This window comes from Castor canadensis, chromosome 3 (genome assembly GCF_047511655.1).
Source record: "Castor canadensis chromosome 3, mCasCan1.hap1v2, whole genome shotgun sequence".
Taxonomy (NCBI): domain Eukaryota; kingdom Metazoa; phylum Chordata; class Mammalia; order Rodentia; family Castoridae; genus Castor; species Castor canadensis.
The window spans coordinates 13,591,386-13,609,051 of NC_133388.1; the positions used below are offsets into that span (position 1 = coordinate 13,591,386).

At 50.5% G+C, this 17,666-nt stretch overlaps 1 protein-coding gene across 1 annotated transcript in view; it reads right to left on the reverse strand.

Annotated features, from left to right (window-relative positions):
* Positions 1-3,504: 3,504 nt before the first annotated feature.
* C3H14orf132 (chromosome 3 C14orf132 homolog) overlaps positions 3,505-17,666 on the reverse strand; it is a 44,657-nt gene continuing 30,495 nt past the window's right edge. The window contains exon 3 of the mRNA XM_020181249.2: positions 3,505-10,003. Within this exon, the coding sequence (XP_020036838.2) occupies positions 9,779-10,003 (225 nt within the window). The 3' untranslated portion in view covers positions 3,505-9,778. The remainder of the gene's footprint in view (positions 10,004-17,666) is intronic.

Here is a 17,666-nt window from a genome sequence, read left to right on the forward strand (position 1 = left end):
CAGTGCAAAAGTCAGGGGCAAGGGGAGCCAGGTGACAGCAGGAACAGAATGAGGTGGCTACAGGGCAAGAGAACCCAGGGAGGGGGAGGTGACAATGAACAGGATGGGGCTCTGTAGCTCCCTAACTTGAAACTGGCCATTTCCATACAGTTTAAAGGTCAGAGTGGATTGAGGAAGTATCAGTCAAGACACTTTCTGCTACAAGGGGCAGAAACCCAACTGAACTGGGTCAAATACACAGGGAGTTAATTAGCTCATGCAGAGAAACTGATGGTTAGGGCCTTCAGGTATGGCTTGATCAAGGGGCTCAGTTAGCCCCATCAGGAACCAACCTCTTTCCTTCCATGTCTGGACTCTGCTTCCTCTGTGGCTTCACCCTTCAGATGGCTCTTCTCTCACAGTGGCAAGATGGCAGCCATCACTGCAGGCTTACATTCTGTGATTCTCCATCCAGTAGGAAAAGTGTCTCCCATACAAGCCCCACTTCCTGCTGCTTTTACACAGCTTAGAGCTTTGATTCTGCCTGCACTCCAGTCACTGGGGCCAGGTGGAATGGACTGTCACAGCTGACTGATTAGAAGCGTATGTCCACCCTGTACATACCATGGGACACCCATGGAGCATGGGTGGACTGAGGGGCGTGCCCTCCCCCCTAAATAAGATGGGGTGCTACACGAGAAGGAACCATCATGGATGCTGGGTAATCAAAGACCAACACTCACCTACATTCCAAACCAAGGGCTTGCTGGATCGCTGCGGAAGCCACATGGCGTACTGTGCTCTGCACTTAGGAGAAGAAGGGCATAACGAGGCACTGAGAGCCTCCCAGGGCCTTCAGCAGGCATGGCTGTCCCCAGCCTGGGTCACCACAGGTGGACCTTGCCTGGTCATAGGGTGCCTTCAGAGGCTCATCTCTGGGACAATCAGATCCCATAGCTCCGGCCACAGCCATGACAAGGCACTTGGAGAAGGGACTTACAGACTGACCTGTAAGCAGTTTGGGGACAGGAACCAGGCTATATTCCTGTCTGTCCAGCTCCGGGTGAAAGCTCAGTGATTGATGATTAAATGACTGAATGAATGAATGAATGAACAGTGCTCTTTCCAACAGCATTTCCAGTACAAGATGCACTTTATTAGAAAGTGGGTACAAAAGTCTCTTCTGCCATCAGACGAGCAAGGCTTTGTGCTTTTACTGCTCACTCGTGTCTAGAACAGCACCTGGCTCCTCACAGCATCCAGTCACTGTTTGAGTGAGAGAATGGAGTCCAGTTTCCTCTTCCCAGCCCTGGAGACTTGGCTCTCTGGCCAGGGTGTAACCAGGTTAGAAGCCCTCCTTTCCCTCCCTCCTACCACACTCCAGTTACACCTTACACCCAGTGGCCTTCAGTTGGTCATTTGTCCTCCAAGATAAAATTCAGGTCCCTTGCTGGAGCTTGGTGGATGGCTGGAGCCTGTCCAGAGGACCAGAGGATGGAAGTGGATGGAAAGTGCTGGAAAAGCCTACAGGCAGCATCCTGCAGGCACTGATTGCTGTGGTGGTTAATGCTATTCGTGTTATTTGCAGGGAAGGCCTCAGTGGCCTGGCCTGTGTTAATATTAATCATGGGACAAGCTCTACTACCCCTAAGGCCTGCTGTCTCAGGAACAGAGCCATTAGAGGCCAAACAGAAAGTCCCCAGGGGAGTGGTTTGGGAGACCATGGTAGTGGGCAGCTGTGTAGACAGGCCATCCAGGACAGAATCACTAGGGACCAGGCTCAAGCAGCTTCGAGGAGCTGAGGCCAGAAGGCCATCATCCCACAGGGAGCCAAAGAGGGGCTGTGCTCTTCATCATGACCCTGTCCCTCCCCATCCATTTATGAATTCACATATGTGGAAGTCAGACATTATGCCACTCCTGGAGCACGCTGGGGGCGCAAGGGAGAGGCAGAAGGGGCCTCTCGGTGTGGCCTCAACGGTGTGCAGTTAACTGGGGTAGACAGCCTGTCTCCAGGAGGGGGAGCACCCCGGTGACTCATAGCATGACAGGCTGCTGGAAGAAGGAAAAGGGACGAGAAAGATGCTCTGTGCAGATCCCACCTGGCATGCCGGCTGAGGTTCCAGGGCGCTCATGTGCTGCCCCGTGAAAATGGAGATTGCCGGGGAACAGCCACCCAGCACCGCACACGAACACTTGTGCAAACATGCCACATTCAGTATGAGTGCTGGTGGCGAGGGTGGGGCTGGGGAGCAGGGAATGATTTTTGTTATGGGCTAGTCTGACTGTAGCTTCTGAAAGGAGCAATCTAGCAGCGAGGACTGAAGATGCCTCCGTTGCTTGACACATGGCACTAGTGGCCTGATCTTTTCCAAATGCAGCGCCTGGGTTTTGAGAGCACAGCCCGCTGGGCTGTGTGAAGGCTGGGGCCACCTTCCCAAGGATTGTTGGGGGCAGGCAGGCCCCAAGGCATTGGCCCAGCTGGTGCCTGGGTGGAGCTGCCTTTTACCCAGCAGGCGGCAGACTTGAGAAGCAGCACTGGGAGTCACTTCCAGTTCCCTTGCTGTCCCCTGCTCCACACTCTCCCACCTCCACTCTGAGCACCAGCCCTGTCAGGTTGCAGCCAGTTGTGGCCCACAGGGCTCCACACCCTGACATTCCAGGTCACTTCCAGGAGGCTTTTCCCCCTCACCCACCCTAGACCCACTGTTGCCTTGACCTGCAGGCTCCACCTGCCACCCCCCAATTCTTTGGCACCACCCTCTCTGCTCTGCACCTGCCCAGGCCTCCTCCAGGAAGTCCTGTCTGGCTTTTCTTGCTGCAGAGAAAGCCAGGCAACATTTTGCCCCATGGAGCTCCTTCTTGATCTCCATTGGCCTCCCTTTTGGCTCAGTTACCTATCAGGTAGTAGGCAGGCCTGGCACGGCCAGGTTCTGGTCTCTTCTCATCTGGCAGGCTAGCCTTAGCCTTCAGGGCTCCAATAAACCAGAGAGGAAAATGGGGCCTTCTTGAGGGCAGGACCAACCTGACCCAGAATCAGGTTACAAGGCCTTGGGCAAGAAACCCCCTCTAAGCCTCAGCTGCCTCGTTTATAAGACGAGGACAATAATAATTACATAATAATACCAGGTGTGTAGTGAAGAGCTCAAAACTGCACCAGGCACCCAGTAGGCGCTACATAAGTGCTTCTATGATTAGTGAATGAATGAACAGCACTACAGCTGCGGGGGGATGTGCCCTGCACTGCTGAAAGGGTACCAGCAACTAACTGGTCATTCAGGTATCATTCATTCATTCATTCACTGAGCATCTGTCGGTGTTTCCTCTGAGTCAAGCCAGGCCCTGTGCCAGGTGCTGTGGGTGGCACTCAGAGGGCTCAGGTACCAAAGCAAGTGATGGATGACTGCAGCAGCCTCTGTGATTTGTTCTTTGTGTGAGGGCGGGGCAGTTCTTACCTCAGTGGGACAGAAGCACCCAGGGAGGTGCTACTGTACCCTTTTTACAAAGCACGGAAGGAATTAAAGCTTTCTTTTGTTCTTTTTTATTGATCATAACAGAAAATGACAACAGCAACAATGCTAACAAAGGGAGATTTTTCCGCCACATTTTTCCAACTTTGAAGGTTACATATTTTTAACCAAAACAGCACACTGAGATCCTACATTAAGAAAAAGCCTTTTCACTGGAGTAAAAGCCAGTGATCGGAGGGCGAAACCAGGTGCTGGAGTAGCAAAGGCCTAGAAGAAAAGTTAAAATACTTTTGTATCAAGTGAGATGTGTCCATTTACAAGTCAAATAGGAAAACGCCAGTTAAGACATAGGAACACTGATTCTCTTGGCGTGAAGAACTGCTGTCGGCAGACAGCAGGGTTCTGTAAAAGTTCAAACACTAGTACAAGTATTAGTGTGCCTTCAGCCCTGGAAATAGGGCTGGGGCATGTGGGCAAGGGGTAGAAATAAGACAAAAGCAGATTTGTCCAAGGGCTGTAACCCAGCCTCCTGCACCATTTCCAAGAGCTCCCCCAACCATGCGTCTCAGAGGCACTGGTGGTAACCAGTCACGAGTGGGGACAAGTCCAGCCTCCATTTTCTTCCCTCCTTCCCACCTTGGATAGTACAGATTGAATTTAGAGCCTCGCACAAGCTAGGCAAGTGCTCTACAACTTGAGCCACACCCTCAGCCCTTTTGATTTTGTATGTTGTTTTTGACTCAGGGTCTCTCTGCTAACTTCGCCTGGGTTGACCTTGAACTTGAGATCCTCCTGACTCCACCTCTGTAGTAGGTGGGATTACAGGTGTGTACCACTACAGCCAGCTTCAGCCTCCACTGTCTGGGGTTTTCTTTATCCAGGCTGAGGGTCCTCCCAAAAGCCCCAGAGAGTGGAAATAGTGTCACACGGATTTCCAAAGTCCAATCCAACTTCCGAGGACTGTTGATCCTCTTCTCAGCCAGAATTAGAATGGTGGGGCGCCGACTGGGACCATTGCTGTTGCTCAGAAGAGTTTCATTTACACAATGATTCACAAATGATGGAAAGGGGAGCTTTGGAAAACCCAGAGTCTGGGAATGAAGAGCTAGTGTAGGGTTTCCCAATCTTGGGGCTATGAACACCTGGGGCCTGGATAATTCTTTGTCATAGTAGTCTGTCTTGTGCATCGTAGAACATGGTCTCCACTCCCTAGGTGCCAGTAGTCCCCCAAATCATCACCAGACATTACCAAATGTCCTCTGCGGAGGGGGCTAAAGTGCCAGCAGTTGAGACCCACCAGCCTGATGAAATCAGAAACTTTGTAGTTAGGGAACCTGGGAGACTGGACTTTCCTGCTGACCAGCTTGAACTGGCAACACTGTGAAATCTGCAGACTCGATTTCCCTAAGGTAAAAGGCTGAGGTCCTTTATGGCCAGCTTACAGAGCTCTCAGGACTGTTGGGACAGTGCTTTGAACTGTAAGTGCTCTGATTTTCTCTGGCTCACTAAAATCTGAGCAGAAAGGCAGCTGGTGGCCAATGCCAGGCCACCAGGGCTGCTCTGCTATGTGGAGGGAGGCTCGGTGTGGAATAAGGGCTCTGAGTCCCCAGTGGCTGAGACACGTGCACTCCCTCCACTGTGCCGGGCCATGCAATCTGTCAGGATTTATTCCCATGGCAAAAGGGGTCTCAAACTTCCTTGTGGGGGGACACAGAAGTCAGCCTGAAGAAGGGGAGAGGCAGAGGACAAGCCTTGTTGATATTAGGATGGAGTGGTCTGGGCAGGCACCACAAGGTAGGCCACCATGGTCACTAAGCAGCATCTGGCACTTCCTGGGTACCATGTCACCCCTGCAGTCTCTCCAAGCCTGTGTCTGAGTCCTTCTCTGCTTCTATTTTCTATCCTGATGAAACATTTATGAAGTTTCCAGTGACTCAGGATGAACACGCAGACCTCCATTCCAGAGTGTGTGCAGTCATGTCATGTCCTTCTGAGCATTTCACTGCTTCTGATGGTGACATTTCTCACTCTAGGACAATCGTGCATCTTCCCCACTGTGGTGTGTGTGGTTTCATGTCCACATAACCCCCACTCCCCATGTCAGTATTTGCTCAAACTCTGATCTCAGGAGGCTGCACTGGGAATATTCAGTGGTTCTAATTCTGCTCATTAGGATTTCGGGGACAGGTGTCTTTTCTGCTTGGAGAGTATGGACTCTGTGCCTCTGTCCCTCTCACCCAGTGACGAGAGCCAGGGCCCATGGAGCAGGCTGGGTGGGAGATGTCGGGACAGATGAATAAGGACCATTCAGGCTCCAATTGCTCCCCTTGGCCCCCTGAGCACAGCACCGTGCCTTCTGCCATAGCAACACAGTCCACCCCTAGAACTGCTCTGTGTCACTCCATGGACTTCTCTAGGATGAAACGAAGGGGACCTGGTGGCAGCGCTGCTAATCCAGGGGTTCGTGTACTTCCTAGTAATGTACAGAACAGCCGAAGGGCTCTGCTCTCTGGGTGGCCTCAGCTGCTCACCCTGAAAACTGAAGGTGCTGATGGATGCTCTCTAAGCTGTGTCACTGAGATTAAGTACATGCGCATTATTGCCGGCCCCCTTTGGGCACTTACACTCAACACTGGTGATCTGGATGGTCCATTCCAGGGAGCTCATGGTGGAGAGTGTGGGAAACGGGGAGACACAGAGCAGCTTCCTAGCCTTTGCAGCCTAGAAGGCTGAGTCTGAATCAAACTCCTCAGCTGTGCACTCTCAGGCATGTGGCCTGGCCTCAGTGTGCTCAACCAAAAAATAGGACAATAATTAATGTGCACCTCTCTGCATCCTCACACTTGCCCTCAGGGTGACTTGGAACACACATATGAGATACAAACAGAGCACACGACACAAGAGAGATGTGCAAAACCGGCAGCAGAGAACAAAGTGGCAATCTTACCACTGATGGTGGAGGGAGGGCATCTTTTGCAGGAGGGGAGGTGCCATTTGTCTTCAAGAATCAGGTAGCAGTGCCAATTATCCAACTCTAGGGATGGTTCCTGATAACACGATGGTGATCAGGCAGGCTGATCACCTGGGGCTGGAAGTCAACCTGTTGCCTCTCCAGCTGTGTGGTGCTGCTGGCCTGTCCCTGTTCCCGCTCCCTGGGGTCCTGGGAATTCCTGCAGGAAGACAGTCATCTCTCTCTGTGGTGGGAGGAGGAGTCTCTCTTGGTCTGGGTTTCATGGAGCACAGAGAACATTACTCAAACATGGCTCACACTCTGGCTGGGACCATCTCCTTGGGTGGCAAACTCCTTCCTTCCTTAGCACTGACCTGTCAAATCGGGGGGCCTCAGGGAGAAGCCAGAATGGAGCCCCAGCTGTGGTTTAAAAGATGGGGGTCCATGTCCTCTGCTTTAGAGGGCCCTGAGCCTAGGATGGGGTTACCTGTGCCACAGGTGGGTCCCGGGACTCTAACCTGGCAGTTCTAGCTACAAGGATCCTTTTCATGTGAGCAGTGCCTATGGGGCTTCTGGGTCATGGTCTGGGTCCTTCTACATGAATATCAGTCTTTGGAATCCTCACAGGAGATGCACAAAAAAACTTGAGGTCAAAGTTAAATGGGGCTGGGGGAAGGGGTATGTGCCTGAGACCACCACCTCCAGAGTTTGGGCAGATGTGCCCTTTACTGAGCTCAGGCCATTCTACACTGTGGTACCTTGGAAAATGTCCTCTGCAGATGCAGGCTTGGTTCAAGTATATCTAGCTTCAGGAGGCAGTAAGAGCCTGGCTGTAGAGCCCAGCTTCCCAGGTTCTAATCCTAGCTCCTTACTTTCATGCTATGTGGCCCTGGGAAAGTTACTCTGCTCTCAAGCCTCTAGTTATTGTCTGTGCTTTGGGTCAGTGGTGCTGTAAGGTGAGCGTCATGACTAGGATGTACATGAGAGGCTTGTTCAGCTCCTGGACACAATCGCCAAGCCCTGTGGTCAGGTCTGTTTCTCCCTTGTCCCACAGCCAAGACAGAACCCAGCTGAGGCAGCAAAGAGCATGGTGCACGCTCTGGCTGGACCCTACCCAATAGTCCTCCTTGCTATCTGTGATGGCTGGGAAGAGAAACAGACAAGGACTCCGCAGGAGGTAGGGATGGAGCCTCTGTGATGTTATAACGAAGTGTGGACACGAGGCCCCCACATGCCAACTACCTGCAAGAAAGCAAGAGAAGCTTCAACACTGGCATAGGTAAACTCTCATGGGGGAAACGCCTGTGGCCAGAAGTACCCAGGGACTGGGGTACTGTGTCCTCTCCAGATCTAGAAGCCGTCCAGCACCCCTCTCCTCCTCCCTCTATCACAGTAGACACAGAGCCCTCTCCCACCTGCCCACTCCACAGGGGACTGCTACCTGCTGCTTTACAGGGCTGCACTGGGGCTAGAGGGATCCCCTGAAGACATCAAGCACCCCTGATCCCAGCCCTGGCTGTGTCCTTCTGTCATGGAGTCATGCATCAGAGAAAGTTCTTGCTCAAGAGGGAGACCTGGGAGTGATGAGAAGGGTCCTGCCAAAGAAGCTTCCAAGGTGAACATCCAGGAACCCTCGTGCACCTCATGTCTGACTGCCTCGCCCAGCCTCCCGCTCCACTGGAGAAGTCACAGCAGATGGTCCCACGTCCCTTCTTCCGTTGGAAAGGCTGAGCTGGCTCTGAATTCATGTTTCCTGGAGCCAAAGCATTTGCAGACGGATGCTGGCTGTGGTAATGGATGTGGATAAGAACTGGTGGCCGTCTGCAGTTCTGTCTGGAGGCTGGACTGTTAATTCTGTTATCTCACAGCAACCAGAGATGAGTGGTGGCTTCTGGACCACTGAGATGTCCCTCACCTGTCATCAAGAACACTCACGTGTTGAGACCCAGTGACGGGTTCAGGACTTTTACAGTTATTCCCAAACGCGCACAAGGGCTTCTAAACCAGTTGTTTTCCTTTCTACAGTGTGGGGACAAAGCCAGGAGGAAGACACTCAGGCTTGAAATCCTCCTGCTTCTGCATGTACAGGAGCTGCCTGGGGGAGCAGTGGCCGGTGCCACACAGAGGCCTCTCAGGAAAATGCTGCTGGTCACTTCCAGCCTTGCTCCCCCAGATTGGGAGCTCCCTGTTTGCCAGGACCCCCAGCCACCACTTCATAAGAATTTAAGGAAACTGGTTCTTCAAAACACAGGCATTGACTCGCACACCCAGCTTCAAGATGCCCTGGGTAGTTCTTCTTCCAAGTGCAGCTTGTCTGCCCCGTATGTGCCAGGGTGGGGACCTGCCCAAGAAAGAGCTTAGCTGGGCTAGAGAGGCCACTGAGCCAAGAGTTAGGAAACGCCTTGCTGTTCTGACTCCTTCATTAATCCATCCTGGGACCACAGGCCAGTCACGCCCCCTCTGTCCCATCCCACCAATAATGAGATGGACATGAGACTCCAAAGTTCCACGAGCTCCCAGAAAAGAAACAGCCAGGAACTTCACCTGGACAGTGATTCTAGCTTTTGAAAACATCCTGTCCTGATGGGGCAGTGTAACTAATGTACATTGTAAGTCTAACCAGAATTGTCACTATGAACCCCCCCATGTGATGAATATAACCTAATAAAAATTTATAATGAAAAAAAAAACCCTCTCCTTTTCTTAAAAAGATCAGAACACCCACCCAACAGACAAAATCCACCACCAGCACCCCAGGCCCCCCCAAGTGTTACCAGTGATTGTCCCCATCTCTGGGTTTCCTTATGCACTTGGGGATCTTAAGTGTCTAAGTCAGATCAGGAACCTTTCATGGCCCTACAACACCACCATCCATCAAAGGGTTGGACTTGAGACCAGGATTGTGTGGGGGACTCAGAAGTTCTGAGGGCTGCCCTCGTCCCAGCACCACAACCAGGGTCAAAAATCACCCATAAGAACAAGACACACAAGTGACATTTACCACTAACCAGCAATGGCCAACCATGACCACATCTGAAACCTAACTGGCTGCTCCCACTGGGTCCTGGGATGGTGGTTTTAAGGACTTTCCACTCTTCTCTTTGCACACCTTGCCCCACCATGCCTATGGGATTCCAACTTTCAGTTTTCTGAATCAGCTTAATCACAGCACAGAGTGTCTGAAATCAGGGCTATCTGGGGAAATTCCAGATGCATGGATACTGCCCCTGGAGAGGCCATTCAAGGGCTCAGAACTCCTGATTTAGAACATGGGCACAGCCAGAATCCTGCAGCAAGACAGGGCCACAAGGACAGCCTCCACTGGTAGCGAGCTCAGTACAGGAGGGGCCCGTCCTGCAGCGGCTGGTGGGCCATTCCCTCAGAAGGTGAAGGCATACACCACCCCCACCACCACAATGTTCCCCAGTGTTGCTATGATGGCAATCCACAGCAGGACGGCATCATTGGAGGACCGAGGCTGCTCCTCTGGCTGGCCCTGGCCATTGGAGGCCGCGTGGACGTTGGCGGAGGAGTTAAACAGGGAGTACTCAGTGCTGAAGTCCTCGTTGGGCGAGTCCATGAACGCTCCTCCCATCATGGGCAGCTGCAGGAAGAAGACAGAGTGTCAACTAGGGTTGGAGGACATGCCACTCCCAGCCAGGGAGACAGCCCAGGCCGAGCAGCACCTACAAAACTATGATCCACCAGGGGCTATCATGCAGGGCTTTGCTTCTGTGTAACCGACAGTGCATATTTTAGTCCATAAAGTGAGTGTAAAGCGACACTCTCGCGCCCACTTTACACACGAAGGCTTTAAGGAACTCATCAGATAGCTAGTTATGAACACGTGGGAACCTACAGGCCCCACTCCCATGCCAGGCCCTTCCACTGACAGCATGGTTGTAAAAAATGCCCTCATTCCTCTTCTAATTTAAAAAAAAAATACGTGCTCAGCATAGAACACTAAGATATTATGAAACAATAAAGTGACAAATGAGAATCATAATCTCACACAGAGTCATTGCTAACATGTGGACACCTTGTCTTTCCAATTTTTTTCTGTCCATGTGTCAGAGAGCAACACATTTAAATACTGTGGGCTTTACATCCCTGTAATAAAAAAACCCATCAATATCCCATTTTGACAGCTGTGTAATATTCTATCACAAATACAAGCCATGATTTAACTCTTCCCCAAGTTTGGCGAGTTATGAATTTCTACTCTTGCCTACTATAAATAATACACTATGCATCCTCGTGCATCTGTGTGTACGTATGTACATCCTTGCACACACATTTTTATGCACGAGGGTAGGCTTCTACATGCACAATTTTGGAGTAAATGAGTTATGAGTATTTTAGTTTCTGGTGCCTGGGGACAAAGTCCCCCAGGACAGCAATTCTGATTCCCACCATCGAGTCCAGGCTGTTCCAGACAGAGGCAGATGAAGGAGAATTAATCTCCATGGGTGACTGGTGCTTTTTGGGCCCCTTGGTCAATGGTTCTCTTGAACGGGACCCAAATGCACGAACAGGAAGCAGTTCCCTGGATCACCTCTACTGACCACCACTACCCTGGGAATATAGGCCCTGGTCTTGTCAGAGAACATGCCAGAGACATTGAGATACTTTCTTTTAATCACTCAACAATCCTTTTGGGGGTACAGCCCACCCCCGTTTTACAGATGGGTAGGCAGAGGTCAAGGCCACAGCACTTGATCTACACTGGAGTCAGGGCTGGGAGCCAGGTGTGTCTGCCTGGTGCCTGGTGTCTGCAGCCTCCCTGACTATGAACCGGTCTGTACTATGAGGTTGCTCTGTGCTTGACCTGCACTTTGTAAAGGATGAGCAAGCAGGTCCCCAACCATCTGCTTCTGAAGAGAAGAGCAGCTTCTGATGGGCACCTGAGAAGTTTGGCATTTTCGTTTGTAACACAGCTCTGCCCTTAGGTGGAAACAGAGCAGTTGTTAATGCTGGGGGGTAGTGACTAAAACCAGCCACTAGGGAGCTAAGGCCAGGTTGTTTCCTGATGAGGGAGCTGCTGGTTCCATGGCCCAAAGATTCAAATTCCAAATTTGAAGGGCAGTTTCTTTCTACTGAGTGTGCATCACTTTCACACCACGGTAAAACTGAAAAATCGTTATTCAAACTTACAAGCTGGGGACCACCTACATGTATGTTACAAGTACAATTGAGAGTTGAAATAAAAGAACTGGGTCCTTGTTTTGCCCCCAAGCTGGTGACGCAGGCCAGGTGGGGTACTGATGAATCAGACGTGTGTCACTCTAACAGGAAGGCTGCAGACAGGGAAGCTAGACCTGCAGGCCAGTGTGGCTGGGCAGGGGTTTCTGGGCCGCAATCCCCCAGGGAGGGGCCCTGGGCTTTCCTGCCAAGACCCTCACATCCTTCAGAACTCAGCCTGACTGTCCTGTCCACCTCAGTCCTCTCTGGGTGGCCTCCTCTTTGGGGGCTGTCCTCAAACACAGCTCCCTCAGTAGTCTGGTGACACCACGAGGAAAAGGGCAGCAGATTTGTCATTCTTACCGTGGAAGTCCTTAAACTTTGCACAGGTGTGGAACACAGTGGTGCCTTACAGATAGCTGTTGACTGACAATGTCAGCTACTTTCTCCTTGGACACACTGTCACTCCTCAGTTGGCTGATTCTGCCACTAAGAGGCCATCTCCTTCCTGCAGGCCATACCCTTGGAACCTCTACCTGATCCACCCCAAGGAGAGCTGAGGCCTCAGCACCAGCTGCACTTCTGTCCTCTCGAACACTCCTAGACATGTCCATACTCATGGCCACCCCTCACGAGATGCATCCCACTCCTGTCCCCTGGCCTCCTGGGGCCCTGTGATGGGCTCTGCACAGGTGCCTCCCTGCCTCCCCCTGTGCTCTGTGGTCCACCACTCCATGCTGTGGAGATCTCTGAGCCTGAGCCTGCCCTTCCTCTCTTCCTCTCACATCTCTGGGTTTGGAGATGGGTTTGAGAGTATTTTCACCTGGATCACTGAGGGAGAAAAGGAATGGGGCCAGTGTGGTCCCTCCCACACAGGGGATATCCTCACCTCCCATGCCATCCTGCTCTCTCCTGCCCTGTGGTATTTATTCAGTGTCTCTGTGTGTTCCTTTCCGATTGCTGCTGGCTCAAATTACCACAGACTTGGTCTTGGTGGCTTAACATGACCTAACGCCAGGACATTACCTTACAGGTCTGGAGGTCTCACTGGACCACAATCGAGGTATGGCAAGGTGGGCTCCTCCTGGGAAGAATCCTTCTCAGGCCTTTCCCAGTTTCTGGAGGCTGCCTGCATTCCTTAGCTCAGGGCCCCACCCTCCATCCCCAAAGGCCATCACCCCACAGAGTCTTCCAGTCTCTCTTCCCTCCACCTCCCACTTTCCTCCAGTTCTGATCTTGAGCCCACCTGACAACCCAGGGCACTCTCCCATCTCAAGACCTGTGACTACATCTATGCAGCCCCTTTTGCCAGGAAAGGTCACCTATCCCCAATTCTGGGGGGATATTGTTCTGCTTGTCCCAGAAAGGACTCAAGATGGCCTGCATAACTGGATGGTCCTCTCCCAGAGGATCAGGAACAGGTGGCCTACTCATCACAAATATTCTCAGTGCCTTTCCTGTTTTAAAATGGTTATTATATATATTTATATATACTTGTTTTGTTAGTGTATATTAATTGTACAATATAAAAGATATACAGGTATATAATGTACTTTGAATGTATTAACCCATTACCTCTACTTCTGTGCCCCGCCCCCTGCTGGTTTCCTTCCTCTTCCAGACAGTTCCTTTTCTGTTTTCATATCTTTGTTTGTTTAATCTAGATTTCCCATATAAAAGAAAACATGTGGCATTTGTGTTTCTGATTCTGGCTTATTTTGCTTAACATGATGGTCTCCATTTTCCTGTAAACGCCACACTTTGTTCTTTTTGTGGCCAAACCACACTCCTCTGTACACCTAGCACGCTTTCTTTATCCATTCATGTGCTGGTGGGCACCTACGTTGCGTCCATGACGAGGCTATTGTGAACAGTGCTGCAATAAACACGGTGTGCAGGTGGCTCCATTGTATTCAGTCCCTTTCTTAACACACAAAAAAATGACAATTGAAACCTCGTGTGCCGTGAAGTTGGCAGAAGGGCCCCCACCCCAGACTGTACTTCACAATCCCCGATCCTGGAGTGCCCCAGCCATGAGATGCTCCCCACAGTGTGCCTCGACGCCATGCTCCACACCTGCGGTGAGAGTTCGGCACAGCCAGGAGCATGGCCAGTCACAGAGCACTGGGGACCAGGGAAGGCTCTGGTGTCGGAAAGACTGGAGGTCAATCCTGCTTCCCACATACAACGGAGCTTAATACACATGACTTAATTTCCTTCCCATAAGTAATAGGGATAATACACAAAAACTTGCAAGGACTGGAAATCATATATGATAAAACATGGCACGAGATTGTCACTGCTATGCTTGGAAGTGATTTATCCCCTACGAGTTCATGTGATGGAAGCTTGGTCCTCAGGATGTGATGTGAACAGGTAGGTGGTGGAATCTTTAAGAGGGGGAGCCTAGTGGGAGGTCATTGGGGATTCTGTGAGACCCCAGTTGTTAGTTCCTGTGAGAGAGTTGTTATGCAAGACCAGGACTGGTCCCTCCCTAGTCTCTGGCTTCCTGTGTCACCATGTGACCTCTCCTCCCCACATGCACTCCTACCATGATGCAATTTGCTAAGATGAGATGTAGCCAGTGGCTCTTGCCAGAGCAGGTGCCATGTTGTTTGGACTTTCTGCCTCCAAAACTGTGAGCTACACAAGCCTCTTCTCTCTATTAAGTATCTAGTCTCAGATATTTCATTACAGTAACAGAAAGCAGACTAATGTAGTCACTCAATAATCACAAATATTCTTCCTTCTATTGTTTAGTGGTAATTTGACGCTGGGAGTATTATGGTGTATCTCTCAACCTACTGCTAAAGTGAGGTGAATCAGGGACCAGGAAGCATTTCTAGGCACGTCTTTTCTGTGTGATCAATTAATCAGACGCTCATTTGTACTTGTTAACAGATGGTTGCCCACGCCTCCAACTTATGCTGAGGCAGGCTGCCGAGAAATGCTCCCAATACGTCTGTCTTAGGGTTGTTGGTTTCATTTTGTGTCCACGTATTTTGCCTTTGTAAAATAGATTCTTAATTTAAAGTGCTGGGTTTGCCATGAAAATAACTTTAAACAGCAAAACGTCAGGATCGGAAAACAATGAGAGGGGGTCTTGATTCCATCATTTGGAAGTTGGGAAGATTTTGTCAAGAGCTGACTCCCAGCCAAAAGAAGGGGACAGTGGCCAAAGCCACCATGGAGGAGAGAGAATGTCCTTCTCAAAGGTCACCTGGCAGCCCGGTGCCTCCCTGTGGGCCACTTCTGGAAGCACCCTCCTCCTGGCCATAACTGAAATGAGCAACTGGGATGTCTCACACAGATCAGATCCTTGGATGGATTTTAGCTCTGTGCAGACCTGGAGGCATGTCCCCTCACTTGAGCACTACGAGGGCTGTTGTGGAGACGAGTGTGGCCTGAGGATACAGAGCAAACTCACTTCCTCTTACTGAGTTAGACACTGATGATCAGGACCACATCGGGTGGGGTGAGGGATATTGGGGGGCTTGGTTCATATCAAAGGAGATGGTCATGTCAAGCTCAGAAAAAAAAGTTCATTAGCTTGTTGAAGAGGGGTCATTGGGACAGAGTGAACCCAACACTTCTAGGCCAATGTTACCAACACCTTCTAGAAGGCAAGACCTTCCATGTCTGCCATGGCATCCCCCAGACCAGGCCTAGAGCAGAGCAAACACCATAAAAATATCTGGTGAAGGAATGAATTCTGGGACCACCAGTTAAGGATCCTGAAGGCACGAGGAGACTTGGCCCCAGAGCTAACTTTACTTGCTGTAGGACTCACACCTACCTCTTATCAAGTTACAATAATTAAGACTGCTTCAAAGAAGGGGACTGCTTACACTTGGTGAAAATGCTTTCTGGTGGGGAGGCAAGGCAGTTGAAAAATGAGTTCAGACACAATTTGTGAAATTAAAGCCAGGCTTGCACACTAACACCATATATTTATGCCTGGGTCCATATTTATGTAAGTGAAAGTAACACATGGAGAACACAAGCCAGATTCCAGACAGCACAGCCTCTGTAATGTGAGGAGAGATTTTATCTGCAGCACCTCATTACAAGAGAAGATGGAGTAAACACGACCAAGAAAAAGTCCCCTGTGGCTTTATGGGTGTCTTGCTTTTCCGTATTTCTAAATTCCATAAGATGAAGAGCAAAACTGAACACTGGCGTGTGTCACTACACCATGGTCACAATCATGGCTGTGGGGCTCCCTGCTCTCTGGGACTGGGATGGAACCTCACTCTTGCCCAGGGTGGCTGAGTGTGGTGTACAGGGTTCTAGGACATGGGGTAGCCTCTCCTGGGGCCCTCAGAGGTTCTGTCGGTCCATCCAGTCTCCATCTTGCCCTGGGAGCAGAACTGTCTGGAGGAGAAGAGGAGGGCCTCCAGGTCCCCACTGGCTTCTATCAGGGCTTCTCCAGAGAAAGGAACAGAGAATGCCTTCAAAAGGGATTATTCAAAGCACAGCTACCAGAGGAGGCCCAGGCAGACACTGTTCTGAACAGCGAGCACCGATCCAAGGACAGGAAATGAGAAAAAGTGCAGGGCTTTGGGGTTCTGTGATGTGGGGATTGCTGGTGACACCCTGAGTTCTTTCAGACCCCTCTGGTCAGCCAATCTCAGTGTCCAGCTTGGTCTAGCATGACCAGCTGCTTTGCGCCCAGCCACAACTGGAATATGACAGCTCCTGAGCTGTGGATCCTAAAGTTAAATCCAAAGGGATGTAAAAACATTCATACTGTCTCGTGTCCCTACTAAGCTGTGGTGCTCTCACTGAGTTTGGGGTCAGGACACCCAGGAGCAGCTTGGATGGGTGATCTAAGGAGAAGCCACCAGCTCAGAAATCCTTGTAGATTGAGTCAGTTACAGATGGGCTGAGAGCAGGGAGGATTGTCACATTACTGTCTGCTGAAACCTCAGAGGACACGCAGGACACTCACCTAAATCTGAAAGTGAGCAAAACAACAGCAAAAACCTCTTGTTTAAAAAGTATAAGTACATCATCCCAGGTACTGCACTGGGCATACTTCTGCTGAAAATTACTCACCGTTTATCTGGTGTTCCAATTTAACCGGGAGTGCTGTATTTCACTTGCCTATCTGACAACCTTTACGCGTGGCCAATCTGAGAACTACTACAATTTCAGAATGTGTACCAAAGACCACACCCTCAGTTTTGTCTCTTCGGAGCACAACATCTGTGGCCCAGGCTCTCCGGGTGACCTAGTTCATCAGAAAATTACAGGGAAGCCTCCAGCAAGTGTACAAACGTCATGGTCACCATTCTTTTATCATTACTAAATTCTCACATTCTCTATTGTCTAAATATAAGGGCTGAATCAATACAGAATGACATCTGTCTTTTCATAATTCATTCAACAACGACTGAAGGTCCGTTCTGTACAAGAGTGCTGGACAGATATTAGGGACATTGCTATAGTTTGGATCTGGAATATCTCCCAATCCCCCATGTGCTAAAGGCTTGGCTTTCACCCTGGAGCTATTGGGAGGTGGTAGAACCTTTAAGAGGTGGGGCCTAGTGGGAGATTTTAGGTCATTGCGGGTATGTCTTTGAAGGGGATTGTGGGATGCTGGTCACTTCCTCTCTCTTCCACTTCCAGGCCACCAATAGATAAACAGCTTTGTTCTACCAGGTGCTCCCCGCCATGATGTACCGCCTCACCACAGGTTCAACGCAACAGGGCCAAGTGACTATGGCCTGGAATCTCTAACACTGTGACCTCCAAATAAACCTCTTCTCTTTATGAGCTGAGTATCTTAGGCATTTGCAGTAATAGAATGCCGATCAGCATGGTGCCATGACCTCTGACCTGGAAGGGCTCACCATTTAAAGAAGACATCACCTTCTTTAAATGGTACAGGATGATATCATGTACCTTCACTGAGACAGGAGCAGGCATGGGGACCTCAGTGGTATGAGGATACACTTAAACTGGCAGAAGCAGGACAGGTTGGGGTCAATGATGTGGACTGAAGAATCAAGGGTGAGACTGAGCCCAGCATTGCCCCTTTCTAGTCGCCTGTTGCAGGGAAGCAACTGGCCCTCTCTGTGCCT